This window comes from Marmota monax, unplaced genomic scaffold (genome assembly GCF_021218885.2).
Source record: "Marmota monax isolate L192 unplaced genomic scaffold, Marmota_monax_Labrador192_F-V1.1 WCK01_AAM20220418_F8-fsc00046, whole genome shotgun sequence".
NCBI lineage: Eukaryota > Metazoa > Chordata > Mammalia > Rodentia > Sciuridae > Marmota > Marmota monax.
In genome coordinates this window covers 2,390,696-2,408,493 of record NW_026692486.1, presented here as the reverse complement: position 1 = coordinate 2,408,493, position 17,798 = coordinate 2,390,696, and the positions used below count along the sequence as shown (strand labels likewise).

The window sequence follows — 17,798 nt, the reverse complement described above, 5'->3', positions numbered from 1 at the left end:
ATTAAATTTTCAGTGTTTAATAAATGCCTAATACCATTCTAAACACTTGAATTTAAAAACTTATTTAATCCTCAGAATAGCTGTGGGGTATGTAGTCATTTTACAGATGATTACAGATGCAGAAAGCTTTGTATCTTGTTACTTAATGAAAAAGTGAAAGTGCTAGCTGTCTGACTCCAAAAATGCACACTTAACCATTACCATATTCTGTTCCTTTAAGGAGTTTTTCGTGGAACTTTATAATAAGCTAGCTATCAAATTCACATGGACTAGTATAGGAGCAAGGATAGCTAAGGCTATTTGGTTGATGAAGGAGTAAGGGCACTTGTGGTGGGAGAGGCATTTACTCTGATACTAAGACTTTGTCTTTTAAAGCCACAGTGATTCAAAGAATGTTGTATTGGATCTATTAGGTAAATAAATATGTAACAGATTATAAAGCTCCCCAAAGATCCATCATAACAATATATAATAGATAAGCTTTTATGAAAAATTGGAGGAAAAGATAGATAAGTAAAAAATTCATGTTGAAGCAATTGGTTTGCCATACAGAAAAAAATAAAATTAGATTTCCCTTTTTCACTTTACATAAACACAAAATACAAATGGATTAAAGATACAAATGTAAAATAGAAAACATCAATACTGTTGAAGAATATCTTCTTGATTTAGGGAGAATAGTCATGCTAACCCAAAGCACAGCTAATAAAAAATCAACAGTATTTGCTGAAACAAAATTAAAATATGTAGAAAAACAAACAAACAACAACAACAACAACAAAAAACCAAGTTAAAGGTAAAGAGAAATTCTGGATGAAATGATTGACAACATGAATGCCAGAGAATTTCTGTACAGATTATGTAAATAACTGCACATTGATTTAATAAAAAGACATACCCAACAGAAACATAAGCAAAAGATAACACATTTGGAATGGAGAAAAGACTCATTTCCAGTGACCATATAAAGATGTTTTTAGTAGGGAAATGGTAATTAAAATAATATATTCTTTCTTGTAGAAAAATAAGTGGTAATGATGAAAGGAAATGGTAAATTATACATTTCTGGTGGCAGTATAAATTGATACAGCCACTCTGGATAATGATTTGGTTGTTTCTAACAAAATTTAAAATGTGCATATTATGTGACCCAGCAAACTCTCTTCTACATAATTATTCTAGCACAGAGGTTGGAAAACTTTCTATGAAGGAACAGATAGTAAATAGTTTAGCCTTTGTTAGACACACATGGTCTTGGTTGTGACCATGTATGTTGTGGTATAACAACTCTTTGTTGTAGTGTAACCCTGAAATTTGAATTTGATACAGTTTTTACTTGTCATGAAATGTTATTCTTTTGACTTTTTCCCCCAATAATTTAAAAATGGAAAAGCCATTCTTAGCTCATGAAACAAACAAAAGTAATTGATGTATTTGCCTTATGTAATTGAATAAACAAGTAATAATACATAGTATAATTTAGTAATGAAATAATATGCATATCCTATGTATTTTTCATGTATACATGGATATATATGTGAAAGCAAAAATAAAACAACTGTAACAACAGAAGCATAGAGTACAGGATAAATACTCAATAATTTTGGCAGTATTTTTTTCTGATACCTTCCTCCGCTCTTTCAGCTGATTACAGTTAGGCTCCAAAGATAGTTCCTTATGTATACAAAATTGGCATGTTATGTGAACTTTTAGAAAGCCTGCTTTCTACTTGTTCCAGATATGAAGTTACTTTTAATGTCCCTTGAATGAGAACTGGAGCTTGGATTTCTGGGATTTTATTATGTCATCTTACTGAGTTTGTTGGGAGGTTCTTTGTACTATATTGCTAGCTGATAGTAAATAAAATACATTTGACAGTTAGATCACAAATTAGTATAGTCTTAATTGTTTGGGAGTTAACTTCTTGTTTTCTACCTCATATTACACTTCCTCTGCCTGACTTACCATCTTCCTTTTGCTTTTTTTTAAAAAATATTTTAGTTGTAGTTCGACACAATACCTTTTATTTATTTATTTTTATATGGTGCTGAGGATCAAACCCAGGGCCTTGTGCATGCTAGGTGAATGTGCTACTGCTGAGCCACAACTCAGCCCCTCCTTTTGCCCTTTAGAGCAGGTTATAATCAAGGTTGTATTTTCTTATCTTCACTTATAAGTTTTTAGTTTGCTAATTAGAAGGAATGGTGATGCAGGGAGTTTGGGATGGAGAATTTTGTTTCATAAGAGATGATATATTAGATTGTTTTCTCATTGCTGTAATCTATATTCATAAAAATTAATAATTTGTATTGACCATTGGGACTTTCCTGGAGTTCTAGTAGTATTTTGTGCTTGTCTCCACTGACTAGTAGACTAGAGTTCTTTTTACTCTTAGTGTCTTTAAATTTTTAGGAATATCAGAACCCCAGATTTGTCAATTTTATCTTGCACAATGTGTTGCAACTATACAACTACTTGAAAAAAATCAAAGAATGCAGTTTAGGAATGAACACTTTTCTGTGCCTTGTTAAAAGATCGTAAGAATAAATTAAGTTTCTATATTGTATACTTTTAGTTTCAAGTAATTCTTTTGAGCTGTCATATTCAAGAGGTTATGCTGAGTGTATGTTGGATTCCTATTTTTGGTATGTTTAGGAAATTTCTTCCTGATAATTTTGGATTACTCTAGATATATTTTGAATTGTTTATTGATCTTAATTTTTAGTTTTATCTAACAGCGTCATATCTTTGCTTTCCTGTTCTTTTTGTTGGGTTTATTTGCTGTGTTTGGAAAGATGCTTTGGCCTTTAGCCTTCAGTAAGCTTTGTCATTTTATACATGAATAATCTGATCTCAATATGGTATTATAGAATAAAAACTTTACTGTTTCTGAGTCAGAGATGACCTTATGAATAGGCACTATAAATAATTTTACGGTGTTATTTCAGTACTTGGATAGCACAGAGGAGAAAGAATTTTGAGAGCATCTCTGAAAAAGAAAAAGGACACAAAAGGGGATTGTGAAGACTAATTTCATAGGCTTTGTAACTTGCCAGCTGTATTTTATTTATGCAGAGGATTTGGACATAATTTTAATTGCGTTTTCATTTGCGATGGTAGCATTAGTGTATTGGATTCAAAATTCTTTCATAGAGTAAATAAATTTCATTTGTTGTCTTCTATAAAAAACAGGAAAATATTAAGTAAAATTAGGATTTCATGGCTTTTTCAATGCAGAAATTACTTCCATATTGAATTATTTAAATAAACCTTCTTAGTGAATGACCATGGAAAGAGAAAATGGAAAAAGGATATCCTTTTAGGAAGGTCCCTTGAAAGCCTCAAACTATTAATTAAATTTTTTTAAATTCCTTTTTATTTAAAAAGGAATACTAGGATGACTTTAAGAAAGAGAACTGACTTTCTAGAGAAAAATTATTAAGTTTCCTTGGGTTGACAGCCACATGTAACTTGAAATTAGCATTTGCAGTTTTCTCTGTCTGAATTGTACTATAAGCATGGATCAGAAAGTGTGGGTGACCTTAGGTGGCAGTCTCAGGGAAAGCATCAATTCTGTGAGATGGGAGACATCTTGAAAAGGGAAAGGTTCCTCTTGGAATGTAAGTGGTGAAGGGAAAGAAGAAAACAACTGAAGATAAGGGCTTTATGGAAACTAGTATTTAAACAATACAAATCCTCTTCCACTGCCACCACACAAAATAGTACCATTTATTAAAGATACTACACTTCAGCACAGCCACAGAAGAGGGTGCTGTTGAACTGAGAAACCAAATAAGCCAGCTTCTCTCCTTTTTTCCCCATCTCAAGATAAATTGCCATTACTAATCCTGAAAGAACCAATGTATATAATCCTCAATAGGAAAAGAAACCAGCATCTGTATGAAGTTATTATAAGAATAAAATAGGAAATTAAGATCAAGTCTAGTTTGTAAGTTATATGTATACACAGACACAAAAAATGAAAACAAAAATAAAAATGTCAAAGAAAAACTACAAAACAAAGGAAAACTGAAATGCAATACTTGAACATGAATAACCCGTATTAAATAAGCGATTGCAGTATAAAAGGGCACTATGAATCAGATATTTTAAAAAATCACAGGTGAAATAGACAAACAACAGGAGAGTATGTGAAACAGGAGCTGACTCAACTCTGCAAATTGACAAAAATCATCTTAGAAGTGAAAACTAAATTACAAGATACCCAAGGGAAGATAGATATTACCCAAAGTTCAGTAAAGGACAAAGAGAATAGAAATGAAATAGTCAAGAAAGTGACACTGAAATAAGAGAGATAAAAAGGATTAGAGATAAAATGATAGAGAAGCTCTATTATATTTAGTTCCATGCTTGAACTATAAAAACAAATGAAAAATAAACAGAAGTAGTACTTAAAAATCTAATAAAAAACTTTTTAGAAGTAGAATACTGAAATTCTATATTGAAAGGATGCCTGTCTCCTGTGCATCTGGGAGAATTGATTTAGAATAAACCGACTCAAAATATCTTAATATTAGACCTAAAATAAAAAGGGAGAAAAAGTCCATCTGAGCCTACAAGTAAAAAAATAGCAAGTAACATAAAAATGGTAAAAATTAAAAACACATTAAAAGTTAAAATAAATGGAAAGAATATCAAGCTGGCATTATACCTCTTGACCACAACACATAAAGCAAGAAAACAACAGACCAACATTTAAGTCATGTGTTCACAGTGATACTCAAGATCACAAATGAATTGCATATGAGTGATTTTGAAAAAAAGATGCAGTTAGGAGGAAAATTTTCAAACGTATCCTTTGTTGTTCAGTATTTGAAATATTTAGATGTGAACTGTCATGATATCTGCAACTTACTTTCAAGAGATTTAGCAAAAAAAATACACACACACACATATGTCTAACAGTTTTTTGACATTTAAAACAAATTGCCAAATTTCAAATACTTTCGTGTAACTAAAGAAATATCTTTTATAGTGAAAGGAAATATTTTGTGAGTAAAACGTATTCATCTTTTATGTTGTTATTTTAGATTTTTGCAGTAGTCAATGAAGAGTGACTTTTTCATATTTCTCTGTATTTTTAGAATTATTTTAGTGATCTAATACCTCTTTCAGCAGTTACTGAAACTGCTGGTGCTTTCTCAGGAGTTAGGATAGTGGCATCAAACTGAGTTGTCACTGTATTCTTGCCACTCAAGATCACAGTAAAAAAGAAAGCAACAAAAAACAATGTCAGTTTTACTTAAGAATTCGGTTGAGGAAGGAAAAATTTTAATGAATGATTTATCTTTTTATTCCTGAATTATAGTATTTACATATTTTTGATAAATGTCTTTTCAGATAGATAATTTGCAAAAAAATTTCTCCCACTTTATAGGTGTTTTCACTTTCTTGATTGTGTTCTTGAAACACAAAGTTTTTTGAATTTGATGGTGTCCAATTAATTTTTTTCTTTTTTTGCCTTCATTTGTTTTTTGTACACAGATAGACTTTTGAAATGTACATTGTGGAATGTTTTAGAGCAATGTTTTGGTTTGTTTTTGGTTTTGTTTTCGTTTGTGAGTGACTATATATCTGTGATAAAACATGCTATATGGATTTGCTAGGATGGCCATAATAAAGTATCACAGACTGGGTGGTGTAAACAACAAATGTGTTTCCTGAAGTCTGGAAGCTAGATGTGTCTGCAGGATTGATTTCTTCTAGGGTCTCTCTTCTTTGCTTGATGGCTATTTTCCTTTCTGCTGTCTTTACATGGCCTTTATTCTCTCGGTGTGTCCTAATTTTTTCTTATAAGGACACTTTGTGATATTTGACTAGGACTAACCCCAAAGACCCCATTTAACCTTAATTATCTCTTTGAAGACACAGTCTATGAATGTAGTTATATCCTGAGTTACTGGAGGTAAGTGCTTTAAAATATGCTTCTGGAATACGGGAAGAGGGACGTAATTCAACTTGTAATAGATAAATAACATAAAATTTAATTTGTTTAGTTTATTTTTACCATTTGAAGTACACAGTCCGCAGGTATTAAGTATACTTACATTATCATGTATTGTCACTATCCATCTCTACAATTTTTTTCATATTGCAAACTAAAAGTCTAATTATGAAACAATAACTGCCCATTGTCCCTTCCTCCTAGCCCCTGACAACTTTCTTTCTACCTTCTTCTTCTGTAAAACATAATGTTTTGAACAGTTTATTTTTCATAATTTGTAAGAATTTTCAAAGTTTCTCGAAATTGTTACGTTTTTATGCTAATCCTAAGGTATACACAAACTTTCACCTAGATAAAATACACTTGAATTTCTTTAATCCTGTCTAAAACTTTGTCTTTATTTGTATATCTGCCCTTTTTCTTGGGAGAGATGCCAAAGTTACCAGATTCCTTTACTGTAGCCATTGAAATTTGGGGCCAGTCTATATTTTTCAAGAAAACTCAAAGTTTTAAGTTTTTAAATTCTTATTTTAATTTGATAAGTTGATGTATAATTCACAGAAAAAAATAGAAAGGAAATTTAAATATGTGAAGTTCTCATCTTGAAATCTAGTGTTTGCTATTTCTAAAAAGTTCAATAACTTTTTAAAAAAACTTTTATCAGATTTTTTTTTTATTTAGGAAGGTTTTCTAACATTCTTATTCCTGTTCTTTACTATTTTATATTGTATTAGATTTGTATTATGTCAATTTGCATCTAATTTTAAATGTATATATTTAAAGGAAATATTTTTCATATAAAATGGACAATCAGGGCTGGGGTTATAGCTCAGTGGTAGAGTGCCTGCCTCTCATGCGTGAGGCATTGAGTTAGATCTTCAGCAACACATAAAATAAATAAATTAAATAAAGATATTGTGTCCATCTACAGCTAAAAAAAATTAAAGAATTATGAACAACCAATTGTTTTTATTTCATTTTATTCATATATTCATTCAACAAACATTGAGTATTATATGGTGAACACTAGATATACAAAGAAGAAAATGCATGATTTTTCTCTTTAAGGAGATAAAAATAGTATACCTAGACTGTTAAGAGCAAACAAAGAAAAGAATTGGTGGTTGGTCCTAACAGATGTAATAGTGTGGGAAAAGTAAGAGTTCTGGAGATGGAAGGCCTACTCTGGGGTGGAGAGTAGTTGGATATGGCTAAAACAATAGACTGGTATATAGAGAAGGTGTTGCTAAAGACAAGGCTTGCAAGAGATTGGAGCCAGGTTTTGAAGGTCTTTACATGCTGATAAAAACTACCTCCTATGAACAGAGGGTTCTTCAACATTTTCAGGACTCGGAGTAGAAGATAGGAACTGAGAATTTTAGGTGAAATTAGCTAATTTTATAATAATTGCAGTTTGAATACATTTTTGGTCATGACATTTAAAATTTTTCATTGGGTAGTTTTCAAAAATTATTGATACATACTGATTATTTCAAAAACTTATGTTAAATATGTGTATTGTAATATATTTCACTAGTGGCATATTTAAATATTTTCCATATTTAAAAATAGTATTTGCCTTAGATTTGTGTTTTTTATTTCTTTTGTTCTAGCTATACGGAAGACAGGATGGATGAAGATCTAATGGAACCTTTGAAATATGCTGAACAACTTCCTGTAGCTGAAATAATACACCAGGTTTGCTTTTCATTTTATTCTTTTGAAAGAAACAAGATTTTTAATTTCTGAAAAATAATTGCTTTTGTTAGTTTTTCCCCAGAATCATTGTGCTATAGCTGAAAGGCATTCCAGGCCATCTATCCCTACTTTGGCTGCACTTATTACAGTTAAGTCTCATTCAAAGCACAATATTAAAAGGCTACTTACTGTGCAACACTAGAATTCTTACTTATGTGAAATACAGGGTAATTGGAATTATCTTTTGTATATTGCTTAATAACAAAACTTAATTTTAGAAAACTTTAATTTTGAACCATTATGTATAGACCTGAAAAAATATCATTTTTTGGAGTAGCTAAAAAGAGAAAACAATCTTGCCCTACTTCTTCCACCCTTCTCCATTATCAACCCTTGTAAAGTATAATTCTAAATGTCATGTGGGCAATTTGTTCATTTCCAATTATAATGACTCTCTCATCCCTTCTACATAATGATAATTTTAGAAGAGGCAGTGTTGTAAGTATTTAAGCTTAGACTTTGTACTATAATTTTGGCAGCATATAACCTCTGTCCTGCTGGGCCAGAATCTAATACTTCTAAGTGGTCTGTTGACTAGCATTATAGCCTTTACACCTAGAAGATTTTTTAGACCCTTACAGATGATAGGAAATATTAAAAGCCCTATTACATGTTAGAATTTCTTAGAATTTTATGAGTATTAGTTATTATTGTGAGTCTTTTTATATGTCTTTTTCATTCAAAAGAAATTTTATTTAGCTGATATGGGTTGATTAGAAATGGCAGTTTGAGTTTATTAAAAGAAACAGGGACTTTTACTTTCAAATGTTGGCTATATAGATATTTTCACCCATATAAAAATTTAGTATTAAAATTCTGTGAGAAATTATTTTTTAAAAATGGTCAGATGTTTGCCCCTTTGGGGAGCTCATCTGTGCTTGGTAATCAGGTCCAGTTTATATGTCAGGAATTCCCCAGTGTTGTCAGAGCTTAAATGACCTAACAGTCTGCAAATGTCACATTTAAAATTCTGTCTTCATGCCTGACTCTCAGCATAAATGAATTAAACAGCAGAGCAGGCAGCAAGTCAATATGTTCTTAACAGTAAGAGTGAGCAGTGAAACAGTTTGTGGTTTGTTCAGAATAGGTAAATAGAATCTGCCTAAAACAGTTCACCTAGAATAAAATCTGAAGAGGAAATAAGAATTAACCTTTAAGATGGTTGACCAGTTGAAATGTCAGTAATATTTTTATAGCATGAATGAACCAATAAACTAACCTGGTTTATATAACATCTGTGTTTTATAGTCATACACTGTGTGAATTCAAAGATGAAGTATATTGAGCCTGGTGAAAATTTTAGTTTTTTTTTTCAGTATAAAAGGCTGTTAATTTTAAGACTGAAGTATAAACATTATAATTAAAATTATGTAGTACTGAATTTTATAAAATTTCAATCTTTAAGAAATATTGCATGGGTAGGAATTTTTAAATTCAATTTTTATTTTTATTGAACAAAATTTTTTTCTCAAGGAGTAGTCAGAAAAGGTCATTGTTAATATCAGATTCTCCATTTATTCCTGTTGTTATTTCCCTTTTTTGACTGTACTATAACTTAGGGACTGTTGCCAATGAGTTGTTTAAGTGGTCTTTAAGAAATATATGAGTTATGGACTAGAACATGGCTTAGTGGTAGAGTGATTGCCTAGCATGCAGGAGACACTGGGTTTGATCCCCAGTACTACAAGCAAACAAAAGAAATATATGAGTTATGTTGCCAAAAGTTGATTTATAAGGTATTATTTAAAAGTATCTTTTCCCTAAGAAAATAATATGATAATTAGGTTTAGTTAATTTCACAAAACCTTTCAATCTATAATGTATTTAGATTATATTAATCTATAATGTATCTAAATATTAAATAATTACAATTAAATTTAGCATTATTGTTGTATATAACTAGCCTCCACCTGATTCTGTTTGTATGAAAAATAATCTTGCATCATATTTACCTGTTTTAGAGCATAGATTATTTCTGTTTGATATAAAGTTGTTTGCATGCTGTACACATCCTGTTTGATTATCTTTCTGGACATTCTTTTTTAAAAATATTTTAGTGTTATATGGACACAATATCTTTATTTATTTTTATGTGGTGCTGAGGATCGAACCAGATGCTAGGCATACGCTCTTCCACTGAGCCAGAACCCCAGCCCTTTCTGGACATTCTTGACTGATTGATACTCCTTTCAGCATCTTGTATTGTGCCGTGTATACATGAATTTGAATGGTTGGATATGTACTTTGAAAACCAAGGCAGGCTCTCTTTGTCTCTTCTCTACTACCCAGGCATTAGAAGCCCAGGACTCTCACTGACAGCACCATTTAGAAGTTGTAGAAGAAATGGAGGATTCCAAGAGAGGGGACAGGGAGGGACAGTGTCTATATTAGGAGGAGCAACTTGAGAAATAGAAATAGAAGAGAGGAATGAGTTTTAGTCTTTGACTAATTCATTTCTTGTATATGATACTTAAACTGTTCCACAATCAGGAGCAAGTTTGGATTCTCGTTATTTACCAGTTGGTATTGCCAAATTATTTACCATTTTTTTAGTGGTCCTAGCAAATATGATTGATTGTACATCTGAGTAACCCAAAAGATTCAAGTTACAAACAATAAAACTAATAAGAGAAACTGGTGAGATAGCAGGATAGAAGTTAAATAATTGACAGCTTCTTTGTATTTACAGTAAACACACAGAAATGGAAATGGGAAAAATGTTCAGCTACAGCAATGCAAGGAATATTAAATAATTACAATTAAATTTAACAAGTAAACCATATGACCTATAGTAGGAACCATGGAAATGGATTGGGTTCTTGACAACTACCCAGTGGTGGTGAGGGAAAAACAATATCATAAAAGCATTTGTTCCCTCAAATTAGCAATTTTAATTATAATGGAAACAAGTTTTCTTTTAATATTAAGAAAAAATAACCACATGATTTATGTGTAAGAATAAATGTCCAAGAATAATCAAATAAAGTATGTAAAAGGGAGAAGGGACTTGCTTAACTAAACATCAAAATATTTTCTGAAAACAAATATAATTAGGTAAATGTGGTATAGATAAGGAATAGACAAATGGATCAATGGAACATAATGGAGGAGTAGATTTGAAGCATTCTTGGTTCTGATTCACAGTAAGAAATACATTTTACATGCATCTTGGCCCTTGATGTGGATGTGTACATGTGTTAAAACAAAAGTTTCATGACCCATTTACCCTCATTATGTATAGTATACTCTGGTATTTTCTTTTCCTGTTCCATTTTATATTTTTTAAAATGCCAAGTAAAGCCCACAAAATTGATGTTGTAAGTAACAAATGGTCTCAAAAGACATATGACTCAAAAGACACTATAGAATCCAGAACAAAATTTATTATATTTGAAAATTTAATATATGATAAAAATAGTATTTTATCTCAGCAGGAAAATAGCTAAAATTCTATTTCATACCATAATGTATACAAGATAAATTTTATTTATTAAAGACTTATTCTAAAATAAAAAAATAAAAATCTTAGAAGAACATTTAGACCACTGCTTGAATAATGTGGAAGTAGGAAAGGATTTCTTCAAAAAAATTTTTTATAGTTGTAAATGGATTGGCATTTATCTCTTCTGATAACCACTGAGAAAGCATGAACAACACATTAATATTCAACATATCATTTTTCTGTACATGGTTGCATAACTCTTGTAAAGTTAAAGCAAGAAACCAGAGTAACAGGAGAGAACAACTCTTTACTATCATTCTTTCTCGGACTTTTCTGTCTTCTGATTTTCTCACTTTACTTTTTTCTCCTTTGACCCATATTTCCTTCTATTTCAATATTGTAAGTCGATGTGATATGAATCCTTCCCAAGTGTTTGGTGAATTTTATTTTTTTGTTGTTGAAAAATTAATTAGATGTAGTGTCTTATCTGTAGTACACTTTTAATAAGTATGGTGATCACTGATGTTGAATGTAGGTTTCTTTCAGACTGACAATTTAGTCAGTCTAGTGGTTCTGCAGCAAAATACAAAGGTGCAAATCATAGGAAGTGTAAATTGCTATTATTGATGTAAGGGGCCTTACCACATATGAAAGTACAACTAATCCTTTTAAGAGTTTATTAAGCTTATTAGAACTGAGAATGTTACGAACAAACAGCATTCCAAGAAAGTGGTTTGGTAAACCTCGCATGCTTATGTTGATAATTTCTCTTTAAAGGTGATTATTTTTTCCTTGAAATTTGTTCACTAGGAAGGAACATGTAGTACTATGTTGAAACAGATACAGAGAGAAGCAGATGATTTTTCCATATAAGTAAACTTTATATATACTTTGCGAATATTAATTTGAAAATTAAACCACTTTTAAAATAGCTTAAATTTTGAATTCAGATTTAAAACTGTTGAATATAATATGGAATTTTTATGAAAAGTTGATATTTTGGTTTCTTGACCATTTTGCTGATGGGTCAAATGTTTTTGTGCAATTAATAGATTTATTTCAATTAATTTGTAAGCATAAAAAAAATTGATTAGGGGCTGAGGTTGTGGATTAACGGCAGAGTGCTTGCCAGGCACATGTGAGGCACTGGGTTCAATCCTCCGCACCACATAAAAGTAAATAAATAAAATAAAGGTAGTGTGTCCATCTACAACTTAAAAAAAAAATTAGTACCAGGAAGAGTTTATTGAATTACGAACTAGTGATTTAAAAATAATCAAGACACAAAAAAGTCTTTTGAAAAGAGAAATCTGTATGTAGTTAGTATACATTATATGCATATGTCTGTGGTTATAGTGAGATTATAATAAATTGCAAAGTCAATCTTAAAGCAGGAGACAGAACCTTTATTCACCAGCCAACAGTCTGGATCCACCAGCTGGCAGGCCAAAGGGCAGGTTGCAAGTCTACACCCTTTGACCCCCTCCTGGGGTTTGAGTACACCTCTTATAGTTCAAAACCTTATTAATCATAAGTGGCTATTGCTTTTATTCAAAATCATAAACAAAGCATCATGAGATCTAAAATCATAAGCAGAAGGAGGAGTGGATCAAAACATCCCTAGTTGAATACAAGTTAAATAATGGTTATTAACGTCTACACAGTCTCTGACAGGGTACATTGTCCAAGAAAAATGGGAACCAAAAAGAAAACAATTTTACATTGTATAAGAATTGCCATTTTGTGTTGCCAAACATGCTGTGCTAAACAACTGTTGATGGGTACAGAGATGGGATGTTCCCATGGAGAAGCATTTCTTACATGACATGGAGCCTCAGGGTAAAAGGGAGTCTGTTTTGCCATTGCCCATAGAGCTTGGCCCATAACAGTAATATAAGTTTCAAATATAGATGTTGCTTAAACTTTACTTGGAGTAAAAAGGAAATATACAAAGAAATGAAAAAGTAATGAATGAATGAAACACACACACACACACACACACATATATATACATAATTTAGCTATTATTATAATACTTTTTCTTTAGTCTTATCTAGTTATGTATGTCTTTTTATTTTATTTTGTATCAGGAATCAATTTTGGTTGCTTCTGGCAGATATTAAATGTTTAGGTCAGTATCTTTTAGATATTGAAAGTGACACTAATGTAAGAAATTTTGGTAGATCTTATGAGCAGATGAGAATAGATATATTACCTAGGTGACCTAGAAACCCTAATATGTATATGGATTATGTAAATTGTGAAAGTGACATTACAGTTCAATGGTAGATTCAGTAAATGAAGCTGAGATAATTATTAACTCTTTGTAGGGAGAGGGATACTAGATTCTTGTTTATAACACATGGGAAAAGTAAATTTTATTTGGATTATAGGTTAATAAAAAATGGAAAATATCAAAATAATTATAAAAGATTGCTGGCAAATATTTATAGGTAAGGACATTATAAGCCTGAAAATAATGGCAAGAACTACAAAGGAAAATTATACACCCGACTTTGTAAAAATGTAAAACTTGTGTATATCAAAATTAAAAAGGTAGATATCAAAATAAGCAAACATTTTCCACAAGTATTTAACATCTTTATATATATAGTGTATAAAGAACTTTTACTGATTGACCACAAAAAAAAAGGCAGGTGGGGGAAGGAGTTAAGAACTTACAGAGACATGCCTTAAAAGATGGAATACAAAGCCAAGCATGTGGTGCACACTTTAGTTCTAGTTACTTGAGAAGGTGAGGTGGGAGGATCTCCTGCCCCATGATTTTGAGAATAGCCTGAGCAAAATAGCAGGATCCTTACGTTAAAAAAAAAATCAAAATACAAATTTCTAAGTGACTGTGTTGATGATGTTCATTAATGACCTAAGAATTGTTCATTTCAACCAGAAAATACCTTCAAAACTAAATAAACAAAAACAAAAAACCTCTTAGATTAGCAAAGATATGAAAGGTAGTAGTTGTAATGATTAAATCATTGGTATGGCTGCAGGGGAGTATAAATTGGTACAAACTGAGTATAATTTGGTAGTTTGTACCCCAATTTGTAAATTTGTTTGTAAGTTAGTTAAAACATTACAGATTGAACACACATTTATTCTTTTCCTTTCTAAGAACCTAAAATGAAAGATAAGATACAAAAAATGTGTAAACTCCAAAAGACAAAGAAAATAAAAGATAAATGAATTAGCAGGTGAGAGAGGCAAAAAAATATGGAAGAAGAAAATAGTCATACAAATGGTAACCAGTTTAGCAGAATAGAAAAACTGAGCTGTAACTTTCATCATAGGGGAGCCCTCTTACTGCAGAACCCTAAAATGGTAGATACTAGGCATCTCAAAAGTTGGGTCTAAAATGGAACTCCTTTGTCCTTTTCCTATTTAGCCCTCAGAACACTGTCTTCAGGCTTATATTTTGTTAGGCAGAAGATTAGAGAATTTTTCACTAAAGATACTATTCTAATATAAAATAATGTACAGGGCTGTGGTTCTAGCTCAGTGGTAGAGTGATTGCTTAGAAAGTACAAGGCCCTGGGTTCATCCCCCAGCACTTTAAAATATAAGGGGGGCAGGGAGGGAGGGTGGAGAAAAAGTACATTTGAAATTTACAGGACCTCAGTTTAATAGTCCCAGTCTGTTCATCCCACTCATAAACCCAGTGTTTGGTTAATATTGCTAATATATGAAGAGCTTATGATCTGTTTTTTTATTGCCTTTTAACTATGAAGATACAATCAAGGGTCATAAGACTTTTGTGGAATATATTCATTATGAAAGACAAAGATCAGTATAAACAAATAGAAAAGGGAATTTAGCAAACACATATAATGCCAGGAACAGAAAACAACAACAACAATAGTAAGAACTTAAGAAAGAAATGAGAAGATGTTTATGACCCAGGATCCCTTACAAAAAGGAGTATTCAAGACACAAGCAAAAACTCAGCAGTTGAAAATCTGAGTAGAAATAACAATTTCAGTAGAAGGATTTGAAGGAGAAGTTAAGGGAAATCCTCGAAAGTAGAACAAAAGGACAAACAGAAGGAAAATTAGATATCTTTTTCTTGCTTGCTTTTTTTTTTTTTTTTTTTTTTGGTGGTATTGGGGATCTAAGCTAGACCTCATACATGCTAGGCAAGCACTCTACCACTGAGCTACATCCACAGCCCAAGAAAAAGATTTTTAAAATATAGGAATAACTGTTGGTACTCCATGGGTCTATTATATATCTATACCTCTTGTTAGTAGAGGCACTGATAGCTTTTTATTCTGGGATCATCTTGTCAAAGATGTTTATATAAACTGGGCACGTGCCAGTGGCACAGGTTTGTAATCCTAGCAGCTCAGGAGGCTGAGGCAGGGAGGATTCCAAGTTCAAAAACCAGCCTTAGCAATGTAGCAAGGCCTTAACGCAACTTTGCGAGACCCTGTCTCAAAATTGAAAAATAAAAAGGGCTGGGGATGTGGCTCAGTGGTAAAGCACCTCTGGGTTCAATCCCTGGTACCAAATAAATAAATAAATAAATAAGATGTATAGTGAACGACCTTGGAAGACAGTGATAGTGACTCTCTTGGGTAAAGGGTAGGCTTGGTTGCTGTCCAGTAAAATAAATGGCTATCTCCAAAGGAAAGGTTGGACAGTTTGTTGCAGCTTCTTATAAATTTGTTAGTTACCTACACCTACAGTGTGCTTAATATTTTGCCTGGGCCTACTACTCCACTGCCCTTGTGGGACTTGGGGGGCAAAGGGTATCTGGTACAAACATGAAGTACATGCTGCTGTGAGTAATAAACTTCTTTATTCTGCCTATGTCCATGAAAATGTGTTAGGCCAATTTGTTAGCTTGGAAATGGGGTGAAATTTCGGACCCTTCACTGTTTCAGATAATACCAATGGGTCTAACATCTGACTAATAAAAGTACTAGAAAAGTAAGAAAGAGAAAATGGAGGGGAGAATATATTAAATAAATAATACAAGAAAACTTTTCCAGAACCCAGTGGTTTATTGAGTACTCAAAACAATGAATAACAAATGTATTTTATACAAATTATCATAATTTTGGAAAAATTAAAACAGCAGAAATATTAAAAACTTATAAAATCTTTTAGTACGAAAAAAATACCATAAGGGAATAAGAATCACAATCTCATCATATTTCTCATTATTAATATTTAAAGTAAGAAAGTAATGGAGTGATATCTTCAAAATTATATGAGGAAATAATTTCCAACTTAAGATTCCATTAACTACCAAATTGTCCTGCAAATATAATCATATAGGAAAGATATTCCAGGTCTTAGAATTTTTTTTTTCTTTTTAAGAAACTACTGGAGATATGATTCATTAAATGAAAGAGTAAACAAAAACCTGGTAATGTATTATCCAGGGCACAAGAGATTGTTCCATCAAAGTGAGATGCTAATGAAATTTCCAGATTGATGGTAAAGGGAATTTGGGGTAACAGTTATGTTGAATTTAAATAGTAAAGAGTACAAATTGGGATAAGACAATGGAGGGCACCCAAATGGGTGTCTTGAACTCATGGAATGATGATAAATTATCTGATGTGTATAATTAGTTATCACTAAGTTAACTCTTACATTTTAAATATAAGAGTTAACTTAGTGATAACTACATAGAAAATTAAGCCACCAGGAGAATGAAGTAGCTACTAACATCAGTAATAAAAGTTATATAATAAAATATATGTTGTCAGATGTATTTTGTGGCTAACCTCAAGTAATAGTTGCATAGTTATAACAATGAAACTAATGATTTAATAAAAATTTGTGGTATAAATGCCTAGAGAAGAGTACACTTCTATGAAAAGAACAAAGGCATGGTGTGAACTCAGTAAATACTAAGTACTGAATTAAACCTCCAGGAGTCTCTGTGTTCTTGGTCCTGATGATTATAGTTTTCCTTTGTTATATTTAGCTTATCTTTACTTTCTAAACCTATTCCTAAATTAAGCAAACACACACACACACACACACATATGTATACATGTAAGTATATATACACATGATTAAAACCTCTTGATTAGAGATCTTTTGGTACAATATTTTTGGGGGGAGGGTCAAGGTGTGTAAGAAATTCAGTTCTGGGACTCAAAATATTGAAATAGTTTTATGTTCAGTAATTCCGATCTCTCCACTAAGACAAAGACTCTGCACAAACAAAGCCACAAACTATATTTACTTAAAAAAACAAAAAATAAACCAAACTTCATTTCTTATGCCAGTGAATACTCTGCCTTGATGGAGAACTGGCAGTCCCTCTGCCCCTCATCTGTTTCTATCCATATTCCAAGGCCTTCTCTGGATCCCCTATTTTGATCACAGGACCTCTTATAAATCTTTCAATATTTTGACAATGTTAGTAGATTACAAGATCTGTTTTTAAATGCATCTTTGTACATAATGATGCTAGAGTGTAATCTTACTATTCTCTCTTATTCAGACAAACTGTATAAAAGGTTACTATAGAGCTATATATCATTATGGATTTAGTTTTCTGTAGGCAAGTATTGGTTGTCTTCTGCTAGGCCCTTGCTTAAAATGTGGAAGATTATCTTCAGAGTCTTGTTTAATCTGTTCTTTTTTTTAGTCCTA

At 31.6% G+C, this 17,798-nt stretch overlaps 1 protein-coding gene across 1 annotated transcript in view; it reads left to right on the top strand.

Annotated features, from left to right (window-relative positions):
- The window catches only part of Pigk (phosphatidylinositol glycan anchor biosynthesis class K), a 128,603-nt gene that overhangs the window by 85,018 nt on the left and 25,787 nt on the right, over nucleotides 1-17,798 (top strand). The window contains exon 10 of the mRNA XM_046443165.2: nucleotides 7,579-7,663. Within this exon, the coding sequence (XP_046299121.1) occupies nucleotides 7,579-7,663 (85 nt within the window). The remainder of the gene's footprint in view (nucleotides 1-7,578; nucleotides 7,664-17,798) is intronic.